Raw genomic sequence first — 22,058 nt, 5'->3', positions numbered from 1 at the left:
AATATCGTGTGGTGCAAGTGCATGTTGACTTTGGCTTCCAGTGTGTGAGTGTGAACAAACAATATACATATAGACATACACACAACACTGACCTACATCGACGCCTCAGTTGAAACCCGCATTTCCTACAAACGAATTTTCCTTACGCAATTCCTTTTTTTTCCCCATTTTGTTGTCGGGTGCCTTTTGTTTTATTCGGAAGTTTCCCACACGATAGAGGTTAGGGTGAAACAAAAAACCAATCCGAACAACAAATTGCAGGCCTCAACGAGTATTTAGTTAATGGAAATTATTAAAAATGGAAACTCTCGCACCAATTTCTCAGTCGAACTGATGGAGCTTGTGATGCAACTGCAATTTGTTTTCCTTTCCCATTTTTTTTCACCCATCCTTCCCGTTTGACTGCCGGATTCACTGACTTGTAACAAAAAGGATGAATTTTTTATTGCCTCCATGAAATGAAAGTAGAATAATATTGAGAACGGTTTTCATTTTCTCGCAAATATTTGTGTTTTGGGTTATTCTTTTATTTCATTTTAAGCAATGCAAATATGGTAAGAAAAATGTTTATTTTTGTGCATCCACCTATGCATACTGAAAGGATTTGGCTGTGTTCTAAAATTGGTTTTGGTTTGAATTTAATATAATATAACAAAATATTTATAATAAATATATACTCGTATATTAAATATTACAATCTATATATCTAAATATATAGTAACTCAATTATAATGGCTAAAGTGAAAATCATAGTACTGACTATATTTCCAAAAATTAAAACTGCCTGAAACTTTTTTTACAGATTCCAAAAACTCTCAAATGTAGTATTTTACCCCAAACTAAAGACAAGCTTGGAATCCTTTTTAGATGGATCCACATTGATACAATCTGGTGGCAGCATTCCGCCTAAATAAAATCTTTGTCATGGATAGCAGTTAACATTTTTGTTGCTGCCTCCGTTAAAACCAACTAAATTAGCCACATGCCATAGTCATGGCCTATCCGTGGCTATCTTGAACATATTTTAGCCGAAATTACTTAGAATATTTTCGTGTCTGCCTCGCCATGAAATGAAGCCTCGTGATTGCTATCAAAGGGATGGCGGGGAGCTAACATTTTGAGCCTGACAAAGACTGGAGGACTGAAAATTATCCCCCAAAAAAGCTTTTTGAACATTTTTCGAAGCAATTCCTATTTTTTTTTTTTTTGGTTGCTTGCTGGCGTCGTCCGTGTGGCTGTCGTAAACCAGGCGTAGGCTATTAATTTTATCACCGGGCCAGGTAGAAAAGTCCAGGACCAAAATCGGGCTGCCGCATGCCATTTTACAGAATGCCGGATGGGGTGGGTAATTTTAATAAAATTTTCGTACTCGAAGCGTGGAGCTAAAGCTTTTCATAATGTAGATTTTATGCTGATTCAATGTTTTCTTCATTTCTTTCGGTTTCGGTATGTGAGTGAGTGGCCCAGATTGAAGCTAGGCGTGGCGTTAAATTAAAAGAGACCGGGGGGCGCCAGAAATTGTTCGAGGCTTATGTGGCGCAGTCAATTTTCGTTAAATTTTATCAATCGTCGGGGGAGAACAAAACTTAAAGCATAAATCTCTTTTAGTGTCGCTCTTCTCAACTCGAATGGCGAAAGTATCTCAGAGATACATACTACCCTCGACTGGCAAAAGTTATGAATATTGATAAGGTCGAGAAAGGTGAACCAATCCTAGATGGCCCACTGTTCCATAATAAAGCGCCTTGCCAAGATTGAGTTTTCGCCTCATTTGGGATTACATAGCCATACCAGACGACCCATCTTATCTTAGGCTGAAAATTGCTTTTAATATTCAGTCGTACAAAATTAGTTTTATGTGCGAAATGTTTCTGGGAAAGTTGAAAGGTGAAAAGTGAACGGAGCACACTGCTTTCCTTGTAATGAAATGCAGCCGACGAAAAAGGTGGGTCGACAAAGCAAATTACTAGATGTCGTACGGGTTAATTGAATTGCTCCGCTGACGACGACACGTGTGCCACGATATTTTGGAAATGTGCGTGAAGTTCCCTGTAAGGTAATTTCGTTGAATTTGGCGATTAAGAAAGTTAAATGTTGCTTCTAAATTCTAAATATTTTAATTGGTTTCAAAGGTGGTGGTACACGAAAATGTTAGGCACTCCTTTCCTTGGTTAATAGGATTTTCAAATCTTATTTTTAAAGGTGTGCTTTAATATCATTTTATGCTTTCTTTCTTTCATGTAATCTTAAATTTAATGGAAAAATCAAGTATTAAAATTGTTGACTGTAACAAGCATGCTCTCGTTTCTTTAGTAATGTCTTACTCCAATGATTCTTAACTTTCTTGAGCCTTAGAAGCTCAAGCTATTAAACGATACCAATAAAATGTGTAAAATCATTATGAACTATGCAAAACACTCCACTGCGCCGAGCAGCAAACGGTTCCTCCACTTGTTAATTACTTGGATCCATTCCAGATTTCCCCTCGTCGAAGCACTTGGAGTCGTCAGCTGAAGCAGCTGCAGCTGCACTTCAACACTTCCCCGGCATGCAAATAATAAAGAACTAAGGGGCGAACAAGAAGAACTGGACACGAAAGGCGAAGAAAAACGGAAGGGGAAAGGCAAACAAACATAAAGAACAATTACAGAAAAGCTTATCGGCAATTAAAGAAACGCGCCCCACGGAAGCCGCGTTGCAAATGCAAATTGTGGAAATGCAAACTCTTTTCTTCATGCCCCAGGTCAGTTCACTTGAGTTAAGTTGCGCTGAGGAGCTCTAATCACTTGCTGGCCATTAATTGTTGTACAAAATGCCTCCATGCGCATGCAACACATGCGATAATTGTTGCCATTTTTATGCAATTTAACGCACATCGCAACTTTTCAATTGTTGCCGACAATTTGCAGCTTTATGGTATAATTTATTCAACGTTAACGGGCGGTGGAAAGCGATGGAAAGCGGGGAGTTGTGATGTGACATGTCTGCTGGCAATTTGAATTAAGTGTAGTTAATGTTGACAAACGTCGTCTGTCCGGCCAGAGAACAATGTTTCCCACCGCCCCATTACTCTAAGTTCACTGGGGCGACTCGGATGGGACAAATGCGATATATGCGTATATATATCATCCACCCGCAACCCCTATATCTAACCCCTTGGATCATTCGGCAAGCTGACAACAAGACGGGGGCTATGCTGAAGTGGCATTTGCCCAGAGCAGACAGCCAAACATGATTGATGGATGCTCCGACGACGAGAGCGAGATTAAGATAATCGACATTTGTATAATTTAGTTTCCCTGTCCTGACGATCTGCGGGTTAAGTGAATTCGAAGAGCAGGCATAACTACTCAAATTGAATAAATATTAATAAAGTCAAGAGCTAACGGATGGGTGACTAAGCTAAGTGTAATTTCATAAATAGAATCTACTTGTGTAACAATCAAATATATTTCAGTTACCTTTAGTGTTATTGCATAAGAAAATATGGATGTAAAAACGAAAATAACAAATTTCCATAAGAAAATATGGATGTAACAAATTGGCGTAACAGTATGAAACTTGACACGGATAGTCACTTGTATCGCTTCAATTACTTCCACTTCATTAGAGATTTAGTTTAATTGTATATATGTTAATTTTAATAATGTCCAAACGAAAAAGTTTGACCTAATTAACCTAGCTAAATAAGTAAATATAAATTACGTATTGCATTGCTAATCCGGAAAAAGAAATAGGTTTGTATAGGCTTACTATTAAAACCGAGACAAGTTCTTATATTTTTTAAGGGGACATTGTACACGACCATTTCGGCCCTTGACGATGCTGGATAAATAGAAATCGATATTTCCTTCCTGATTCGACACCTTTCCGTTGTCATTGTGGCAGCTGATGTCCTTCTTGGTTGCACTTTCAGGTAGATGTACTCCATACACAATTGTCGAGCACCAACACAGGATATCGCCACAAAGAAGGTCCGGGAAAATCAATAGAAACAAAGCCTAAGCCTGCCGGGGTGTGTGGGTGTGGGTGTGTGCGAGTGTGCAAGGGTCTTGTGGGGCCTGCAAACAATGGCCACGTACCACAGGACACAGGCAGATCTTATCTGAACTCAGGCCAGGCGTAAGGGAACGGAAAAGAACGTGTTAATAGATATTAGGCTGGTTGTTTGTTGTCCCTGTTCCGAGGACAGGAAACAGGGGCGTGACTGAAATTTCTAAATACTGTTTTCAATTCCACCGAAATTTTCAAAGCGTAATAACCTGTGGATTTTTTTTTTTTGTGAATCAAAGTTGTTAATTTTATTAAACATATCCGTATGTCTTTGGCATACGTAATTTCTTTGTTAAGAATTCCCGAAAAGGCTAAGAACGATTAGAATTTGTAATGTCATTTTGCAGATAGTTCTCAATTGGGCTCGCCTTCTATTCAATTTAAAATGCGCCACTTAAATGGAGTTCCTACTGAAACCCGTTACCGAACCACCATCTCCGGGTTGTCTATTTTTGTAGCCCACCAAAAGTGCATTGACATTGCCACATTGCTAAATTCATTGGCAGCCCATGCCAATTTTAATTCCTCTTTTTGCCTTTGTTGTTGCGTTGTCTCATTTCTTCTTTATTTTTTGTTATTTTCCTGAACCCGCATTCGTTTAGCTCTCAAGTGAGGACAAACGACCGAATGCCAAATGCCAGGCCGCATTCGGAGTCATCGGAGTCAGCTTCACTCTTCGTTCCACTAAACTGCCTCAAATGCCGCGTGACGCATAGAGACGATTTAATTCTTCTGCCCCTCGTTCAAATACTTTATCAAGGGGTACATTGCTAGTCTCTTAGGACTTGGAAAATGACGGAAATCAAAAGAAAATAAAAAACTCGATTTTTAATTATGCTTATCAGTTTGGCATTCCCAAGCCAATTTCCAAATGAGTGCTTGACAATTCTTATTTGTTTTATCGAAAAATTGTTTTGGCGGCTCGAGGTTAATATTTTCCTATGTTTCTAAGAAAAGTTAAATAGTTTTAACTGAATTTTAATATACAAAATATTTTATATTTGATTCAGCACAATTAATAAATTAAAAAAAAATCTTGGCGTTCTTCCCAAAAAATTTCGTAAAATAAGAAAACTTGGCTTAGTTATACCAATAAGCAAAATATTATATTATAAATATAATATTTTCTTTTTAGTGTGCGTGAATTCGTGGTTGCCTTGCAAAACTTTCTTTTTGCCTGGCTTTTTGTATATGTTTTACATATTTTGCATGTCTCCTGCGGGGCCTCAACGCCTCGTTGGCCACCCATTTGTCCAGCTCTCCGTCTCCTCCATCGTTCCCCGACGCCTGACCCCATCCCACATCCCCATGCATTTCCATCTCCATTTCCAGTTCCAGTTCCAGTAACCCCAGTACGCATTTTAAGCTATAGCAACAAACACTGCGGAATTGCATTCATATTCATGTGACAATTTGCATGAGATACAATGAGGCCATAATATGAGTAGAAGTCACCATAGAACTTTTTTTTTCCTATGCTGAAAAAGCAGTTTTTTTTAATTTATGTTCCCGTTTAAAATAAAATGAAAGAGGAGAATAGACTTTACTGAATGGGAAAATTTGTTGGCACTAAAACAAGAGTTGTTTGTGACAGATTAAGAAGAAACTCGATTGTTTGAAGAAGTAGCTTTGATTGTTGTACAAATTCAGTTGAAAGATGACAAATTTGAAGAATTTTGATTACAATAGCGAATTAAACAATAAGAAAACATTGTTATGAATATTTAATAAAAACCCATGAGATTTCTCACTTCATTCATCAGAATTGTTATAATAATACTTTGATAGTAATATAAACAAATTGAAAAAAAATAATTACAAGCATACATATTCTTAGTTGGTATATGATTCATGGTATGCTGATAAGATTCATCGTTTTCTTCAGTAGAAAAAAGAAAAATACGAGAGTAAAGAATAAGCAAAACGAAAAGAAGGACAGAAGCTGCTTCCGTTTGGTCTCAATTGCATTTCTGTGTTCTCATGTGCGGTCCATGTTCGGTTTTGGGTCGGTTTCCCTTGCCTCTGATTTTGTCAACATATGTTCGACATAATCACAAACAAGCTAGGGTATTACTTTAACACAAACATCATCGAAGGAGAAAAGAAAAAATCTGAGGGGCAAAAGGAGTGGGACCCGAAATTCAATTTGTTGCATTTGGAATTTAATTCGAGGAGATTCGATGAGTAGAATGGAATCTCTTTCACTTTGAGTAGTGTCTTTTGTTTTCCTATTGTTGTCGGCCACTTGAGCGGCTTATGCTAAATAGGCAAACACATTTTTGTAACAATTCCGGCAGCCAGTCCCTCGAAAGTCTGGTGAATGTGTGGCATCTCGAATCTGTCTAAGTGGCCATTCGTTATGGGGCGTTGAAAGTTGGCTGCACTTTTTGAAGTTGCGATGATGAATTGTTTGAAGCAGTGGCAGACGGCAGCTGCTGATGGCCTGTCGGTCAAGATGAAAAGATGAGTGGCAAATGCTATTGAACCATAACAGATAGTCAGATTTAAGAGCGGGAGTTTCTCGGGATCCATTAATGGGTTGCGCCTATAAATACACTTGTGCTTCGGTGGTATCTATCTGGGGAATCGTTTGATATTTCCATATAAATAGCCTTCGCATCACACTATTGACATTTGCACCGCTCCCTCAAAGTCCTCGGTCAGCTCGATTTCTTGAGACGATTTACGACTTCCGTGAAGCACTTTCCGTGGCCAGTATGCAATCGGCATTCACGGAGTGCCTCCGATTTAAATATACAAATCCTCATACATCCACCTTAACGTCTAGAAGCCTGCCTGTGCGTGTTTGATATGCAGTTCATGTCTCGGATGTCTGCATTGATGGAAATTGCAAGAAGTATCCAATGCGGCAGCAGAGATGTACAGTCAAACCTCCTTAGACTAGACCTCATATCGTAGAAACTTTAAAAAATGTAGAATTTTAATAACAAACGAAATTTTATACAGGATAAGTATCCATATTCGTTGTCCATCAAAGTAGATGTAAACTTTTTTAATCGTTAATCATTTATATTCATTATTTTAACAAGAATTGATCGAACACATCCGTTTTTCTTTTTTTCCTTCCTTAGAAGTTTTACTGTACCTGTAAACATATCGCAAACAGCTCTCGCACATTCGAAATGTGAGTTTAGGGGAGGGCATTGGGTTAAGAAAAAAGTTGGGTGAGCTCAGATGAGATGGGGTGTTGTGGCGGTGATGGAAGCCCACTCAAAATCTGTTTGGGAGGTCCAAGAAGCTAATCTGATTTATCAGTCTGAAAATAGATTTTGTGCGAAAAGAAAATCCTAAGAGGATAAGGCAAAGATATTCCAATGAAAACGAATCTCAAATATTGAAGCGGAATAAGTTGCTTTAGGATAGAAAGTAAAAAGCAATTGAAGGAGCACTTGAAAATATGAAAATCGGATGATTCGGCAATATTAACACCACAAAAACCTTTTGGCATTCTTCAATTAAACTTAATAATTAAACCTCTTATCTTGGCACCGCCCCCTCGCACACCACGACTAATTTAATTACTCCAACACTTCAGACACAATACTGTCATTAATTTCAGCTAATTTGTTATGCCCTCTCCCAAGGCACACCCAATTAATCACATACAGAAACCCTTCATAAATCAAAAAGAAAAAACCACCATTAAGGATATCCATATTACCTACGAGTATATACGAAGTATTTCTTGAGTTCAAGTGCTGGGAAACATCAAAAACATGTTTCGGTCAATAGCAATTCCTTTTTTTTTTTATACTTCTGCCATTTTTTTTCACTTTGCTTGTCGCTTCCACTTGAGCAATTAATACGTGAGCAAACTGAAAAATATATCCGAGATGTGGAGGAGTGGGTGCCACTGAGGGGGTGTCGTATAGAAAGAGAAACAGCGTCTAAGCCAAGTGCAAAACAGTGTTCAAGTGTGGCATTGTTACCAAAAAATAATGGAGAGAGAAGAACGAGTGTTTCGAATCAGAAATACCCAGTTATGAGAAATCTATATGGCTAGACAAATCCTGTAAGTAATCAGGATAAATTCAGGTTCATGAAATCGTCAACAGAATTTTTAAGTCGAGTTTCCCTAATGCAAGATTGAGATCTAATCTATGTATAAAATAAAACTGTAAATATTATAATTTTGACTTTATATTTAAGCACAGATACATCATAACCTTAAAAGTACTGGGTACACAAGCTACGAAACCATCATAACATTTGGAGTGTGAAAAACTTCAGATATTTTCTCATCTTTGGGCTTCTGTTTCCAACGTCTGTCAATGGATTATTTTTATCACAGCTCACAACCCCCCACATAAAGAACGAAACGACGAGGCTAAACAAGAAACAGAGAAAAAACATAGATAGAAACCATAAAGCGAAACATTTTGCAATTGCGAAACCCAAACACGCCTCTCACATTGTCACACAACTTGATCTATATATATGTATATATGGGGAAGACAATAAAAATGATTGTAATTATCACTGTCATTATGGCGATGAAGAAGATTGAGTTTAGTGTGCAGAATGAAATATAAAGCATTTCACGCAGAATAATGAATTGTTGGTTTTTCTTTTTCGCAATGTGACGGTGTAGATGTACTTAGAAAAGTATAGCATTGTCGAAAATCTGCTCATATTTCAGTCAACCAAGCGGAAATCCTTTATGCCCCACCGCTCACTCATCACCCCCAGCCCCCTTTAACCACCCAAACCCCCTCTCCCCCCGTCGTACAATAAATACCAACGGTTTTCCCTGGCTTTTCCAGCCAACTCACAGTTTTGCAGCTCGTTAAATAGGCGACAGTCGAGAGCAAAGTAAAGTATCCCTCTTCCCCGCTTTTAGACACTCTGCATTCATTGTTAGTCCGTAGACTTTTTAGTTGCTTGGGTTGGGTTGCATTGTGTGAAAAAGTTTTAATTGGATGCTTATTACACAAATTTGCTCGTTTTCTTTTCTGCTCCATACATTTTTTTGTTGTCATTCGTATTTGTTAGTTAGAACCCAAATGGGCTGAAAAAAAGTGAAACGTAGTGAGGTTTGAATGTTTTATTGAGGCCAATAAAGTCGCAGAAAATCTCTGTAAAACATTTTCAATTATTCAAAACATCACACGCAAAATAAATAATAAAGATATGCATTAAAATTAAAAAGCCTAAATAAAATATAGATTTGTGCTGCCAAGAGTTGACTAAAGCATATTCAATGTTCAAATTGTTTGAAAATCACATTAGATTAACAATGAATATTTCGCAAAATCTTCTTTGATACCGAAATTACAAAGCGTAAAACATATTTCGGCAATTTTAAGCCAGAGACTTTTAAACGCCCTTTAGCGCTTTCCACGAAATCCAACTTACATTTCATTGTACCATGAATTTCTGCAGCAAAATGATAATTCACCTCGGCTGTTTTGCCCAACGCTCAAACTGCATAATGCTGATCCTAAAATAATCCAATTAGCCAGGACTTAAATGCACATGCTGCTGCAACGACGAAATGATTCCAATTAGTATTACAAAACGCTAATTGCATTTTACAAAACATTTGAATTGAATTTCTAATTGCCAATTGCTGCGGCACAATGATTTTGCACATAAATGAATAATTCTAAATGGATTCTGAAACGCCAAGAGTGGAAAAACAGACGAATGGAAATTTTGTAAACGTTGGCAGCCAAATCTGTTACCACTGATGACCATTCAAAACAAATTCGCTAAAAATTCAATTCAACGAAATCAATATGCAGTTGAAGGCTTCACAAATTTAGATTTATTTTTGATTCCTGACGATATGAATGGAATTTAAGGAAAAATGTGGAATTTATAATGCCAAATAGTTATGATTACGATGCCGAATTTAAACGTTTGATCCGCTTTGATGAACTGCCCAACGGCATTAAAACCAATAAACATTGGCAGAGGTTCTATCTACCTGCATTGCCATTTAAGATCATAAACGGCTATCAGTTTACAGTGCTTTTAAAATATCAGAACTTGCTTTAGAGACTCTATAAAAGATGCAGAACAACAGAAATTGATGACTGCGTGATACTCTTCAGGATGTTTTGTATAATGGTTTTAAATATAATTTCTTCCCAAAAAAGAGCTATGCATTAGTTGAGATTACAAATAAAAATTATTTTTTTAGAGTTTTATAATATTTATTTTGTGTATGTTTATTATTTTAAAATATAAGGATTGTTTTGAAGTGAATCTTGGATATTTTTTTGATTATTTAAAATAGACACAAAAACAAAATCTTCCCTACAAGCACCTTACCCTAACCAAATTATAAGTTGCCAAGACAAAAACCAAACCTGTTTCTCCCAAGAGAAAAAAAGGCAGAACGACGAAGCAAGCTGGGCTATCAAAAATCTTTTATCACAAAGAAAAGCTAAACCAGTCAACGGGTTTTATTTTGGTCTTTTGTTGTTGGCTAATTTGTCCAGCGGTTTCGATATTCAAGACGTTGCATCCTTTTAGGTATTTTTTTGTGGATGGAAAGAGATCTGATATCTGAGCATCTGATTTGCAGCAGGCTGACCATTTTTTGATCTTTTGCGCACGAATTAACTTCAAACAGGCGTGAATAATGCCCTGCTGATCTTTTGTCTTTTTCTTTTCGGGAATCTGGAAACTCATTTGCCCCACAGAGGCCACATTAAAGTGCCGCCTGACACACATCCCCCTGAGTTCTGCCCTTCGACAAGCTTTATGACATGTGCGGTTTGAGTTATGACCGGATTTTTTTGCTTTTTTGCGGCATGTGCGGTGCTTGAATTTCTTTATACCCCTCCTTTTCCGCACATATTTCAGATGGCTGATAGTTTAATTGGTCTGGACTTTATGTGCTCTGCGGTTTTTGTTTGCCTTCGTCTTATTTCTTGACTGCTTTTGTGTTTTTTTTCTCCAGTAGCTACTGGTCTTTGACTCGAGCGTAATGAAGACGTCACATGGCAGGCATATTAATGCTAATTGATTATGCCAAAGTTCCTCAAATAGTTAAGACGGCTCGGAAACTTATCTTGATCGTGCAGCCAAAACAATTAAGGGAATACTCAAGCGGTTTATTGGGGTTTGACACACAGACTGCTGGAAATTAAAAGGAAAACCCACGCAAAGCGCTAGTCACACCATTTGAAACAAAAAATTTTGTACACTGCAGTATTATATCACATAATAAATCGTTTACACAATCACAAGCAAAGACTTAAAGGTAATTGAGACATTTAAGTCGCAGCAGGGCCCCAATTTCCCCAATAAGATTTAAAGTTTCTTGTAGCTTTATAAATCTTGCGGTGCCCTTTAGGAATGTTCATTGACAAATCTGATAAAATATTCTACGAAATTTCCTATAAAAATCTGTACACATCCATAAATCCCACACTCAATTAAATTGATTAACGCTGCCATAAAAAGACGACAATAAAATGCAGGCAACAAACAAATCTTTGCTAATAAAACGCATAAACAAAAACCAAAAATGTATTCATGGAGTAAACTTTTTATGTCCCTAAAGCTGAAGCCAAAGTTTGGCACGATCTAGCCGGTAACGACAAGTGTTTTGCAGTTTTAATAGAGACATAAAAACGGTTATAAATACAGGAATTTCATATACTGTACAATGCCCTGTAATTTGGTAAATAAACCAAGCCCACAAAAAAGTTGAACAAAACGCATAGATATGTGAAAAAGGCACCATAAAAACTAAAAACAAAACATTTTCATTGTGGATTGCGGGCAATGGTATAAATTTCGGAATACAATCGGCCAGACAACACCAACAAACTCATAAATAGTTTTCATTTCATTAGCTACGTTTTGTGAATTGGTCAGAAATTGAGGCAACCACTGCAACAACTATGAAAGTTGAATATGCAACCGTACTGAAATAATAAACATTGGTTTTGTTTATTCAATCAGGTAAACCAAAGAGTCGAAGAAGAATACATAAACAAAAACACACACCTGTAATTGAACTTTGGACCGCATTCGAATATAGTGTAAACAATTATAGATCGGACGTCACAACAATCACAAAAGCCTCTAACCACAATTTATTTACAACTCAAACAACTTGAGCCACTTGAACAGCGGCATTTAATTAATGACTTTTTATAAAGACTGAATAAATATTCAGCGGTTTAAAATTTGCATAAATGGAAATAAATAAAACCAAATTAGAAATAAAAAAATACAATATCAAAACCTTAGCTAGTGGTAAAAAAAAAACTGAAGAATTAAATATTCGGAGTAAAAGTCAACGATTTTGTTTATGTTTAAGTGTCCGATTGTGTTTACACATTTGTAGCTACCTTAGGCCAGGTTAAGGAATTAGAAAAATTTGAGTGGTAGATAAAACACTTTTATTAGCATTTTTAAGTGCTAAAGACGATCGAATTACGAGCTGTCCGTTAAAGTTGTGTTAAATAACAACAGGTTGAGGGGCAATAAAATAAAATAAAAAAAAGGTTTTACATCATTAGGTGTTTTGGAGATTACAGAGAATTTTATAAATTAAGAAATTTATAAGATGTACTTTTCCAGCGTCATATTTGAGTCAATATTTTATTAAAATAAAAAGACTTTTACATTGTCTTAAGTAATCAAAAGTCATGAAAAGGGCCCCATCTTACAGTAGTAACATTACTGACTTAATGATTTGAAAAAGGCCAGTAATGGCAGCTGAATTTCCCTGAGGCAGGACATTTAAAAATAGATTGTAATTAATCAAACTAAGTACCAAGAGTTCAAGTATTCCGGTAGTAAAATACTCCCACATCAACTCCGCGATAAGCAGAGACCGAGTAATTTATGTTCAACTTGGCCCATTAAGAATACAAATCTGAGTACTAACGAAATGGGACGACCCCGCATCCGAAATAATAGAATAATCTGTCTGTTTTCCATTGGACACGCAACGCATGAGTCTCATTTTCATGTTTGGCTTTCGCCACACTATTCATTTAAGCATGTTTTTCTGTTATGGCGCGTACAACTAATTAAGCTATTTTTAAAGAAGGCGAATTTTCCAACGCACGCACAGGGCACCGGCAGAGGGGCGTGGCCACGCCCTGCTCGTCGCTATGTCTGGCAAGATCGCGTGAGGAGAATATAGGAGAGGCAGCTGCGCTCAATTAATGTCATTTTGCTAGCTATTTCAATTTGAAAAATATTTCATTAATACTGGAATACTGCCTTCCGAATTGCCAAAACAAAAAACAGAAATCTTAATTAGTGTATAGATATCACAATAGACATAGGAAAATATATCTATATCATATAAAAACAGACATATGACATTGAACTCATTCAAAAAGTCTCGCCCACTCGGGTTTTTTTTATTTTTGGAGAGGCAGCGAATTTATTTCGTGTTTAATTAAAGATCGACAAAATGAAATTGAAACATATTTCAACAGCCATATATATAGAACTCATCAGATATTAAATTTTTCGGTTTGAATTTGGAAATTTTCGACCTCCTTTAACGAATTTATCGAGGCTAATATTAGCGATGACTGGCACGAGCTGGATTAATTGTTAAATCTACATATCCGCAGCTATGTATATCCACACCGCACTATGCCAAAGTTGAGATAATACTGTCTGGCTTGAGTTTATGACTCCCCAGGGAGGAATTTAATGCGCTGTTTTGCCTCCATTGTCAGCCCTCGGCTTCGTTTTTATGGCCGACGAATGCACTTTACACCTCGACCATTAAATAATTCATTAAAAGAGGGAAAGACGCCTTATTAGTCCCAGAAATTAGACAAATTTCAATCAAGCGCGTACGTCAATGATTTATGAGCTCGACTAAAATATAAATAGTGACCTAAATAGAACAATAATTCTGTAAATTTAACTTTTTATATTAGAGGAATTTTAATGTCAGAGGATTATGAAGATTATACAGTGTAATCAAAAGAAGACGAAATAATTCTGTGTTACAAAATTGTTTTACCAATCGTAAACGAAAATCTCATTCAAGGCGAATTTCTTTAACACCTTTCGCGTAAACAATTTCAGAAATCCGAAGGCGCCATCCGAAAGGTTGTATACAAAACATTTTATTTGGTCTAATTAAAGCTCACAAAAATAGATAAACTGTGAGAAAGATTCCTGTATTATAAAGCTGCCTATAATCCTCTGGGAAACATTCCGACGCATATTTGTAGTGCGAATATATGCGAACCCCAAGCTAACAAATTTATTGATGCGCCGTAGAAAAACCAGTTTGGTCACAAACAAAAATGAATGGTAATTTAAATAAAAAACACAAAACGACAAATATAAATTATGAAATTCAGCATTTTTGCCAATGGGTGCCTAATTTGCATTGGCGCCAAGGAGGAGAAAATAAAAAAGAAACGAGGGAAAAGTAATTTATGGTCAACGCAATGAGAATTAATTAATGGCTGTGGGGCTTACCTGATCTTGACAAAAGTATCCGAATCCGATAATGCCGGCGATGGCCAGAAATAGACAAAATACAATGATTGTTCGTATTTTGGAGCGCGGTTCCATTTTCTTGATTTCATAAACTCCACTGGGTAGCAATAAGGCAAAATCACTATCGACTTGAACTGATACGTTCTTATGCATATCCACGGGCATGTTCCATTACCTGGCCTCCACCCAATCGCACTAGACCATCAAAGGTCCACCTGAACCCACAACCAGCCGCGAATCGGAGGCGAGGCCAACTCAATCATACTTCAGTCGTTGCCCGATAAGAATTCTGAAAATGGGAACACCTTCGCCCATCGTAGTCAGTGCGGAAGTGGGTTTTGTTGTGCCTTGTTTTCCAGTAGCTGCAAGTAGAGCGAGAGGACAATGGTTAATTATGTTTTTTTGAAGCACATCAATTTTAGTTACCACTTGACCGGCAGATAAGAGGGGTCGGTCAAATTGTCTAGCTATTATTAAATAGTAAGAAAAAAACATAAATATTTTAATAGAATTTACTTATAGGCCTGACTGATAACAAGTTCATAATATATTTTAGTCTGAGTACGATTATAGTTTTTTTGATTAGACAGAAATAAAACAAGTTTTAGTATAGTGTAAACAAGTGAAATTTCTTCTTGTGCAACAAAATAATATCTTTATTTGTGTGGGAAATCTTGAAATTTGCACAAGCAATCTGCAAAATATATAGCATTGAGACAAATCACATAAATCAGAAATGGAAGAGTAGGATATAAAAGTGGGAAGGTGAATATAACGAATTTTGTAAGCCCTAAGCTAAAAATATAATGTTGTCTTTATTTATTATGAATAACATCTGCTGAGTACTTACGATTTCGATTCAAAGAATTTTTAAAATAAAATTAAAGTAAATTATGAATGGAAAAAAGAAAGAAGATTTAGAAAGAGTTCTAAATCATTTTTGAATTCGGGATAGATAAGTTTCACTGCGTCAAAAGTTGATAAGAAATTTTGTCATTAGGTTCGTTACAGTAAATACCCATTATTTTATTGATTCTCTAAGATAACAAATTGGTTTGTTGTCTTATCATATATGTAGATATCCTAGTATTATTGTTACAATCAAATCATACATATCATATCAATTGATAAATTCTATTAACGGGATTCGAGGTGTTGAAATAAAAATTCTATGCATTTTACGGAACTAAGCCTAAACAAGACGGTATTTGGGATAGCAACTACAGAATAGGCTTTACCAAATTTAATGTTATGAACATCCAATTTTATATGGATTGTTCAAAATTCCTGGAAATATAATCTTTCTATCAGCAACAAAAAATAGTACAAAAATCGCAGGTGGGTATGAACATATGCAAGTGTTAGCACCTGAAGTCTGATAGCCAAGATCCCCGTTTCGTCAGGAAGTGTATTTAAATTGTAGAAACACGCAACTGGCGGGCAATCGGTAGTCAGTGTGACGCCCAAACCGCTGTTGCTGCTGTTTTTAGTGTAGGCGCTTTAATTTTGCGATCGTTGCTTTTGCCAAGATCGCAATTGTTGTAAACAAATGGCAAAAGTTGCTTATTGGCAACATGACAAAAAGACGGGGGGACAAGAAAAAGAAAACTCAGATGTGGCGAAACATGTTGCCAGGCAACAATAACAAACGTTGTGAGCACATGGCCATTAAATTCACTTCTGTGTACTCTAAACTACACTTAAAACATTGGTAATTGCCTAACTAAATTATTGGTTAACGCCTCGCAGTGACGTCAGTGCAAAGAGCATAATTATAATAATAGAACCAAACGATTTAGCAACATTGCAATACAAAAACACAATCAAAGAGGAACAACAAAAACAGAGAGAGGGCAAGCAAAAGAGAGAGGGAGAGTTCCCAACCAGACAGAGCGAGATGCAACACAACAGCTGTTCTGATGGCCAAAAAGCAAATTGGCAAATTTTAACAAATTTACCCAGATTTCACTCACTATTCACAAGCCAACTGGCGTGTTTGTTGACTCTTCACAATTATAACGTCGTCACACGTTTATTTATTTACATTTATCTGCGTTTTAGGCGCTCGCACGTTCGTTTTGGGCCTCCGCTTTGTGCCACACATTCTGCGACGGCCACATAAAAAGCCCGCAATTTGCACTTGCGTCTGTTTCAAACACTCTTAAAGATTGCTTTCCATGCTTTTTGCACGGTTCACTAGCTATAGTTTGGCACTATGTCACTTTGTTAGCGTTTTGCGTGTGTTTTTTACGAATTTATTGGGCGAAACAACGCGGAGCCAGCAGCCAACGTCCGTTTTCATCAAAATCGGCGAATAAACTGAACAAAACGGAACTGCACAAGTTGGGTCTCAGAAACAGCTGACGGTGTTGCCAGACAAATCGGGAGAATAAACGGAACAAAATGGAACTGCGCTTGTAGTGCTGCCATCAGCTGATAGGGCTGCCAGACGGATGCAGGTGTTCACGACTCGACAATATGGCAGCGCTCTTAAATTTTGAATATGAGTTAAAATAATACAATTATTCAAAGCCTTTTCAACCCAAAATATATTCTTCAGTAAACAATATTTTTTCCCAAAAAACTTTCTTAAAATCTGCTTCTACCGGTAGTATATGACAGCAAAAATAAATTTAATTTTAATAATAAAAACTCCGCAAGAGTTAATAAGATTTAAAGTTAATAAAAGTATAATGCATTTTAATCAAATTCAAAGTTAAGATGATTCTCCTCAAAATATTTAATTGAAACATGGATTTCTAAACCAAATAATTTTATAACATTTTAAAAGCTCATAAATAACACATATAATAATTTTTGAAAACCAGTTTTCAGTTTTAAGCAAAATAGGCAACCCTATGCACTGTTTATCGTATGACCATCGATAGTCAGAAGTCGATATCCATAACAAACTGCAGGAGAAGAAGAAGAGCGGTGAAAAACGGACAAAATAGCTTGCAGTATTTGCAACAAGTTCTCGCATTTAAAGCCAACTCCCACTCTCCAGGTTAACTATGGAGGTGGATCAGATGCCGCTGGCCGACGTGGTCTTCATCATCGAGGGCAGCGCCATCAACGGCGCGTACATCAACGAGCTGAAGACCAACTACATTCTGCCGACGCTTGAGCACTTCACCACTGGCTCCATTGACGAGCGGGAGTACCTCATCGCAGAACGTTTCGCCACGCTGTACGGTATCGTTGTTTACCGCACCGCGGCCAATCTGCTGGAGCCCGTGTGCACCACCTACGGACCCTTCCTGCAGCCCCAGAAAGTTATGGAGACCATCGAACGCCTGCCGCTGGTTGGAGGCGGAATGGAGTCCTGTGCGCACATGGCAGAAGGATTTGCCGCGGCCCACGGTTGCTTCGACGACATTAGCGAACGGCGGCAGCTGCTCGACCAGACCAACGTCCAGCGGCACTGCATCCTCATCTGCAACAGTCCGCCGTACCAGATGCCCACCACGGAATCGTGGAAGTATCCGGGCAAGTCCTGCGAACAGCTGGCGGCGCTCTTTAATGAGCGGAAGATCAATCTCTCCATCATTGCGCCTCGCAAGATGCCTGTGCTTTTCAAGCTGTTCATGAAGGCCGACGGAGATCAGCCCATTACCAGCAAGAACTATGCCAAGAACATCCGGCACCTGGTGCTGCTCAAGGGATACAGCCTCAAGGAGCGAGCTCCCAGCCCCAACAGCATGGCGGCCCAAATGGCTGCTCCTAACGCAGGTCAGGCTGCAGTGCAGCAACAACAACAAAATCCAGCGGCTCAGCAGCAACCTGGCCAGGGCATGCCCATGGACACCACCCCCGCCCAACAACAGCAGCAGGTACAACAACAGCAACAACAGCAGCAGCAGGGCAATCCCCAAGTCATGAACATGAATTCGATGCAGCAACAGCAGCCCGTTCCCAATCCGCAGGCGAACCTTCTCAATTCCCAGCAGCAACAGCTCTTGCAGCAACAGCAACAACAGCAGCAGCAAAATCAATTTGTGCCTAACCAGATGCAGAATCCAAACTTTCAGCAAAACGTGGTGGCTGGCCAAAACCGTTGGATGTATCAAAATCAGCCGGGACAGGCCCGCCCGACCTTCATGCAAGGAGCAGGCAATGTGGGTGGTGTCGGCCAAGGCGGTGGCATGCAACCGAATCCCAACTCTGCGCTGATCTCGCGCATTAATGGGCCGCCGCCGAACCAAACCGTGACTTCGCTGCAGCAACAGCAACAACAGCAGGCCCAGCAGCAACAGGCCCAACAGCAACAACAACAGAGGATGCAGTTGCTCAACCAGCAGCAGATGCTCAACCACCAGCAGTTGCAACAGCAACAACAGCTGGCCCAACAGCAGCAACAGCAACAGGGTAATCCCAATGCCGGCAACAACATGATGCCGACGGGCAATGCGGGCAACATGCCCAATCCACAACAGCAACAAGTGGGACAACAGTCGAATCCCCAACAGCAGGGCAATCCGCAGCAGCAACAGCAGGCGAATTCGCAGCAGGAGCAGGCCTCCCTGAGGGAAAAGATCTGGACCGGAGTGCTGGAGTGGTCAGAGAAACCGAAATCGGATCAGCAGAAAATTCCGCACACGCTTCAGTGCACCGTGTGCACCAACATAAAAGACGGCGAGCCCGAGATCAAGGCTGAGAACTGGCCGCCGAAGCTGTTGATGCAGCTAATGCCCAAGCATTTGGTGGGCAACATCGGTGGGCAGTTCCTGAAGGATTCAAAGATGGTTGTTTTTCGACCGACCCCTGGAGAAGCACTCGATTCGCTGGCCAAGATGATGACTTCGGGATATGCTGGCTGCGTCCACTTCTCCTCCATCCCCAACGCGCCCGCCTGCGATCTCAAGGTCCTCATCCTGCTGTACACTCCCGATCGCAACGCCTTCCTCGGCTTCATTCCCAACAATCAAGCCATGTTCGTGGAGCGTCTGCGAAAAGTAATACAGCAGAAGCAACATGGCAACATGCAGCAACAGCAACAAATGATGCAGCAGCAGGGGAAGTCGCCCATGGAACTACAGCAGCAACAGCAACAACAGCAGCAGCAGATGCAGCAGGACAACTCGCAGCAACAGCACTACAACCAGTACCAGCTCAATATGCAGATGGGTGGAGGAGGTCCAGGCGGAGGACCGGGCCCTGGGCCTGGCGGCATGCCCATGCAGCAGAACCAGATGCAGATGAACATGATGCAGCAGCAGCGGATGCCGCTCGGCGTTGGCGTTGGTCCCGGTGGCGTGCCCAATCCTAACCTCCAGCAGCAATTGCAGCAAGTGGCGCCCAACGTGGCTGCCATGCAGCAGCAGCAAGCGCAACAACAGCAACAGCGCATGGTTCGGCCCATGATGAGCAACAACAACCCCGGACTTCGCCAGCTTCTGCAGCACCAGACCACGCCGGGCAACCAGTTCCGCCCGCAGATGGGCGGCCAGAATCCTAATCAAATGGGAGCAGGCGGTCCAATGGTCGGCAATCGCAACTTTGACGACGGAAGCTACGAGTTTAATATGTAGGCTCCTTGAAAAGGTCGCGTTGCAGACTAGAATTAAGTTTATATACAGTCCAACTATATGACATCCCTAACTCGAAGTCCCAGAATACTATAGAGGTTTTCACGTCGGTTAGTTATTTTAATGTATCTTTTTACCTCTTCCCAATTCCCCATAAACATAAAAACGCAATTATTTTTGTCACTTTCATCGTATTTCGTTAATTTTATTAGTTAAAATCAAGGTTGAAGGACATCGTAACGTAAGACTAATATTAATCACAGAACACAAGACCCGAAGGAAGTCAACTAGTTAGCTCCACCGCCGCCGCCTGAAGATGCGGTACTTGCATTTCCAGCGCTAGCGGCAAAAAGCTTCCGTAGATTCTGCAAAATTCCAAAGAGTACCGTGCCCGCAGTGCCCAATGTCTCGAGGACATCGAATCCAGTGCTGTCTATGGCCGTCTCCCGATCCTCCTCAGTCTCGATTGCCGGCGAGCTGATGTTCCCGCCATTATGGTGCGTTTCGTGGACGCCATGGTGACCGATTAGCCGATGGGTGTTGCTCTTGACATGCGAATCGTTTACTCCGCCGCCGCCCACTGCATTGATCAAGTGCTTGACCGGCTCCAGGACCGGAATATTAAGCTTGACCCGATGCCAGGCATCCGATGATTCGGTAAAGCCCTCATGCTGCTCCCCAGTGGCCTCCATCTCATCGTCCAGCATGTTGCGTTCACTGACCGGCTCGTCATCCGTCTCCAAAGACAACTGCAGACTCATATTTCCCTTACCCGGCAATTGCAACAAACTGCCGAAGAGCACCTGCAAGTGCGCCGAGTTGACTGCCTCCGCCTCATTTCGCTCGAAGTCAAACTCCTCACGGGCGCCGGATTTCGGCTTCTGGTCAACAAAGCTGGTAACATGTTGCATTTCATTTGGCGGCCTTGATTCAGTGGAGTTGGCTGGCTTGGCGGACGTCGTCGTCAACAACAGCAGCCACAGAAACTGCAGATGTATACGGGAGAAATGGAATCTTTAATTGGTGCTTAATGACCGGCTACACGTACGTAAATGAATATTAAATACGATCGATAATGAGGCTTTCTATATTCAAATCCCAACGCACACGCGTCGCTGGACCTTGAAATCGTTCTATAAGATATGACAATACTGCAAATCACAGATGAAATATTTGGACCTATGACACATGCCTGTGTGTATTGTTTGGCCTTACAAAATAAGTCTCAAAAGGGGAAGATCAAAAATTTGTTGTAATTTTAAAACTATTTTTTAATAATAATTTAGTTAAATTATAACGAATTTTATTTAAAAGTTTAAATCTTTCACTAATTTTAAGGCTAGCCATTCTTGCACAAATCAAAAAAACTGTAAAAATCTGGATAAGTTTAAGCCATTGAAAAATTTGGCATTAATGACTATCAGCTTAATTTATATCTGCCTTCAATAAAAAAACATATTTATAAAACCACTGATGGAGGTTGCAAAGTTTGAAACATGATCAAATTGTTTTAATTTTTGTAAGGAAAAACAATCAATACTAATTAGCTTTCGAATATTGAAAAGGGTTGGTGTCCCCTTAAATACAAATTAAGATTTCTTCCCCACAGATATTGCAAATGAGAAGATTAGCCCTAATATTCTAAGCTTGACCTACACCGAATCCAATTAGTTTATGAGTCACTATTTGTTTCTAAGAAAAAACCCACATTATGAATTAAGCCAACATCAAGTTCCCTTTTAATCAACAATGCCAATTTTATGCTGCTTACATTTAAAAAGACAATAAAACATATGGAACTATATGTGGAACTGGCCAATCGCAACATTGTCAATGAAATATACGGATCTAGCTCTTGGCTAGACAACGAAACTGAAACCGAACTTAACACCGAAACCACTGCCAGCAAACGCAAAAACCGAACTAAACTCGAACAATTGACCAACAAATACTTGGGGGTGACCAGAGCCCAGCTGAAGGCAGTCGCCCGGTCAGCAATCAATTAATATG

General features: G+C 39.4%; 3 protein-coding genes across 5 annotated transcripts in view; 1 reads left to right on the top strand and 2 right to left on the bottom strand.

The window, feature by feature from the left end:
* LOC108052859 (heparan-sulfate 6-O-sulfotransferase 3-B) overlaps positions 1 to 16,846 on the bottom strand; it is an 85,210-nt gene extending 68,364 nt beyond the window's left edge. Inside the window, exons 1-2 of one of the 3 annotated variants that reach the window (XM_044459174.1) lie at positions 16,479 to 16,846; positions 14,500 to 14,882 (exon numbers count right to left, since the gene is read on the bottom strand). In XM_044459174.1, coding sequence (XP_044315109.1) covers positions 14,500 to 14,685 — 186 coding nt within the window. In that variant the 5' untranslated portion in view covers positions 14,686 to 14,882; positions 16,479 to 16,846. The remainder of the gene's footprint in view (positions 1 to 14,499; positions 14,883 to 16,478) is intronic. The other 2 variants (XM_044459173.1, XM_044459175.1) reach the window with 2 other exon arrangements.
* A 592-nt stretch (positions 16,847 to 17,438) lies between these two features.
* On the top strand, positions 17,439 to 20,242 carry LOC108042501 (mediator of RNA polymerase II transcription subunit 25). The gene has a single exon (XM_017120826.2). It carries the CDS (start codon positions 17,535 to 17,537, stop codon positions 20,049 to 20,051), a length of 2,517 nt encoding a protein of 838 aa, XP_016976315.2. The 5' UTR covers positions 17,439 to 17,534; the 3' UTR covers positions 20,052 to 20,242.
* Positions 20,243 to 20,316: 74 nt separating this feature from the next.
* On the bottom strand, positions 20,317 to 21,959 carry LOC108042502. Its single transcript, XM_017120827.2, has 2 exons — positions 21,820 to 21,959; positions 20,317 to 21,034 (listed from the first exon to the last, which is right to left on the bottom strand). The coding sequence occupies exons 1-2, from the start codon at positions 21,874 to 21,876 to the stop codon at positions 20,336 to 20,338; spliced, it is 756 nt and encodes a 251-aa protein (XP_016976316.1). The 5' UTR covers positions 21,877 to 21,959; the 3' UTR covers positions 20,317 to 20,335.
* Positions 21,960 to 22,058: the final 99 nt, after the last annotated feature.

Source organism: Drosophila rhopaloa, unplaced genomic scaffold, assembly GCF_018152115.1.
Source record: "Drosophila rhopaloa isolate 14029-0021.01 unplaced genomic scaffold, ASM1815211v1 contig_178, whole genome shotgun sequence".
NCBI lineage: Eukaryota > Metazoa > Arthropoda > Insecta > Diptera > Drosophilidae > Drosophila > Drosophila rhopaloa.
This window is presented reverse-complemented; position numbering and strand designations above follow the sequence as displayed.

What these genes read in the sequence shown, in the direction of transcription:
- LOC108042501 (XM_017120826.2), top strand. Translation starts at nt 17,535, where the DNA reads ATGGAGGTGGATCAGATGCCGCTGGCCGACGTGGTCTTCATCATCGAG.
- LOC108042502 (XM_017120827.2), bottom strand. Translation starts at nt 21,876, where the DNA reads ATGTTGCGATTGGCCAGTTCCACATATAGTTCCATATGTTTTATTGTC. An exon ending in GTTTTATTGTCTTTTTAAAT is followed by an intron (nt 21,035 to 21,819) that starts GTAAGCAGCATA and finishes ATACATCTGCAG; the next exon opens with TTTCTGTGGCTGCTGTTGTT.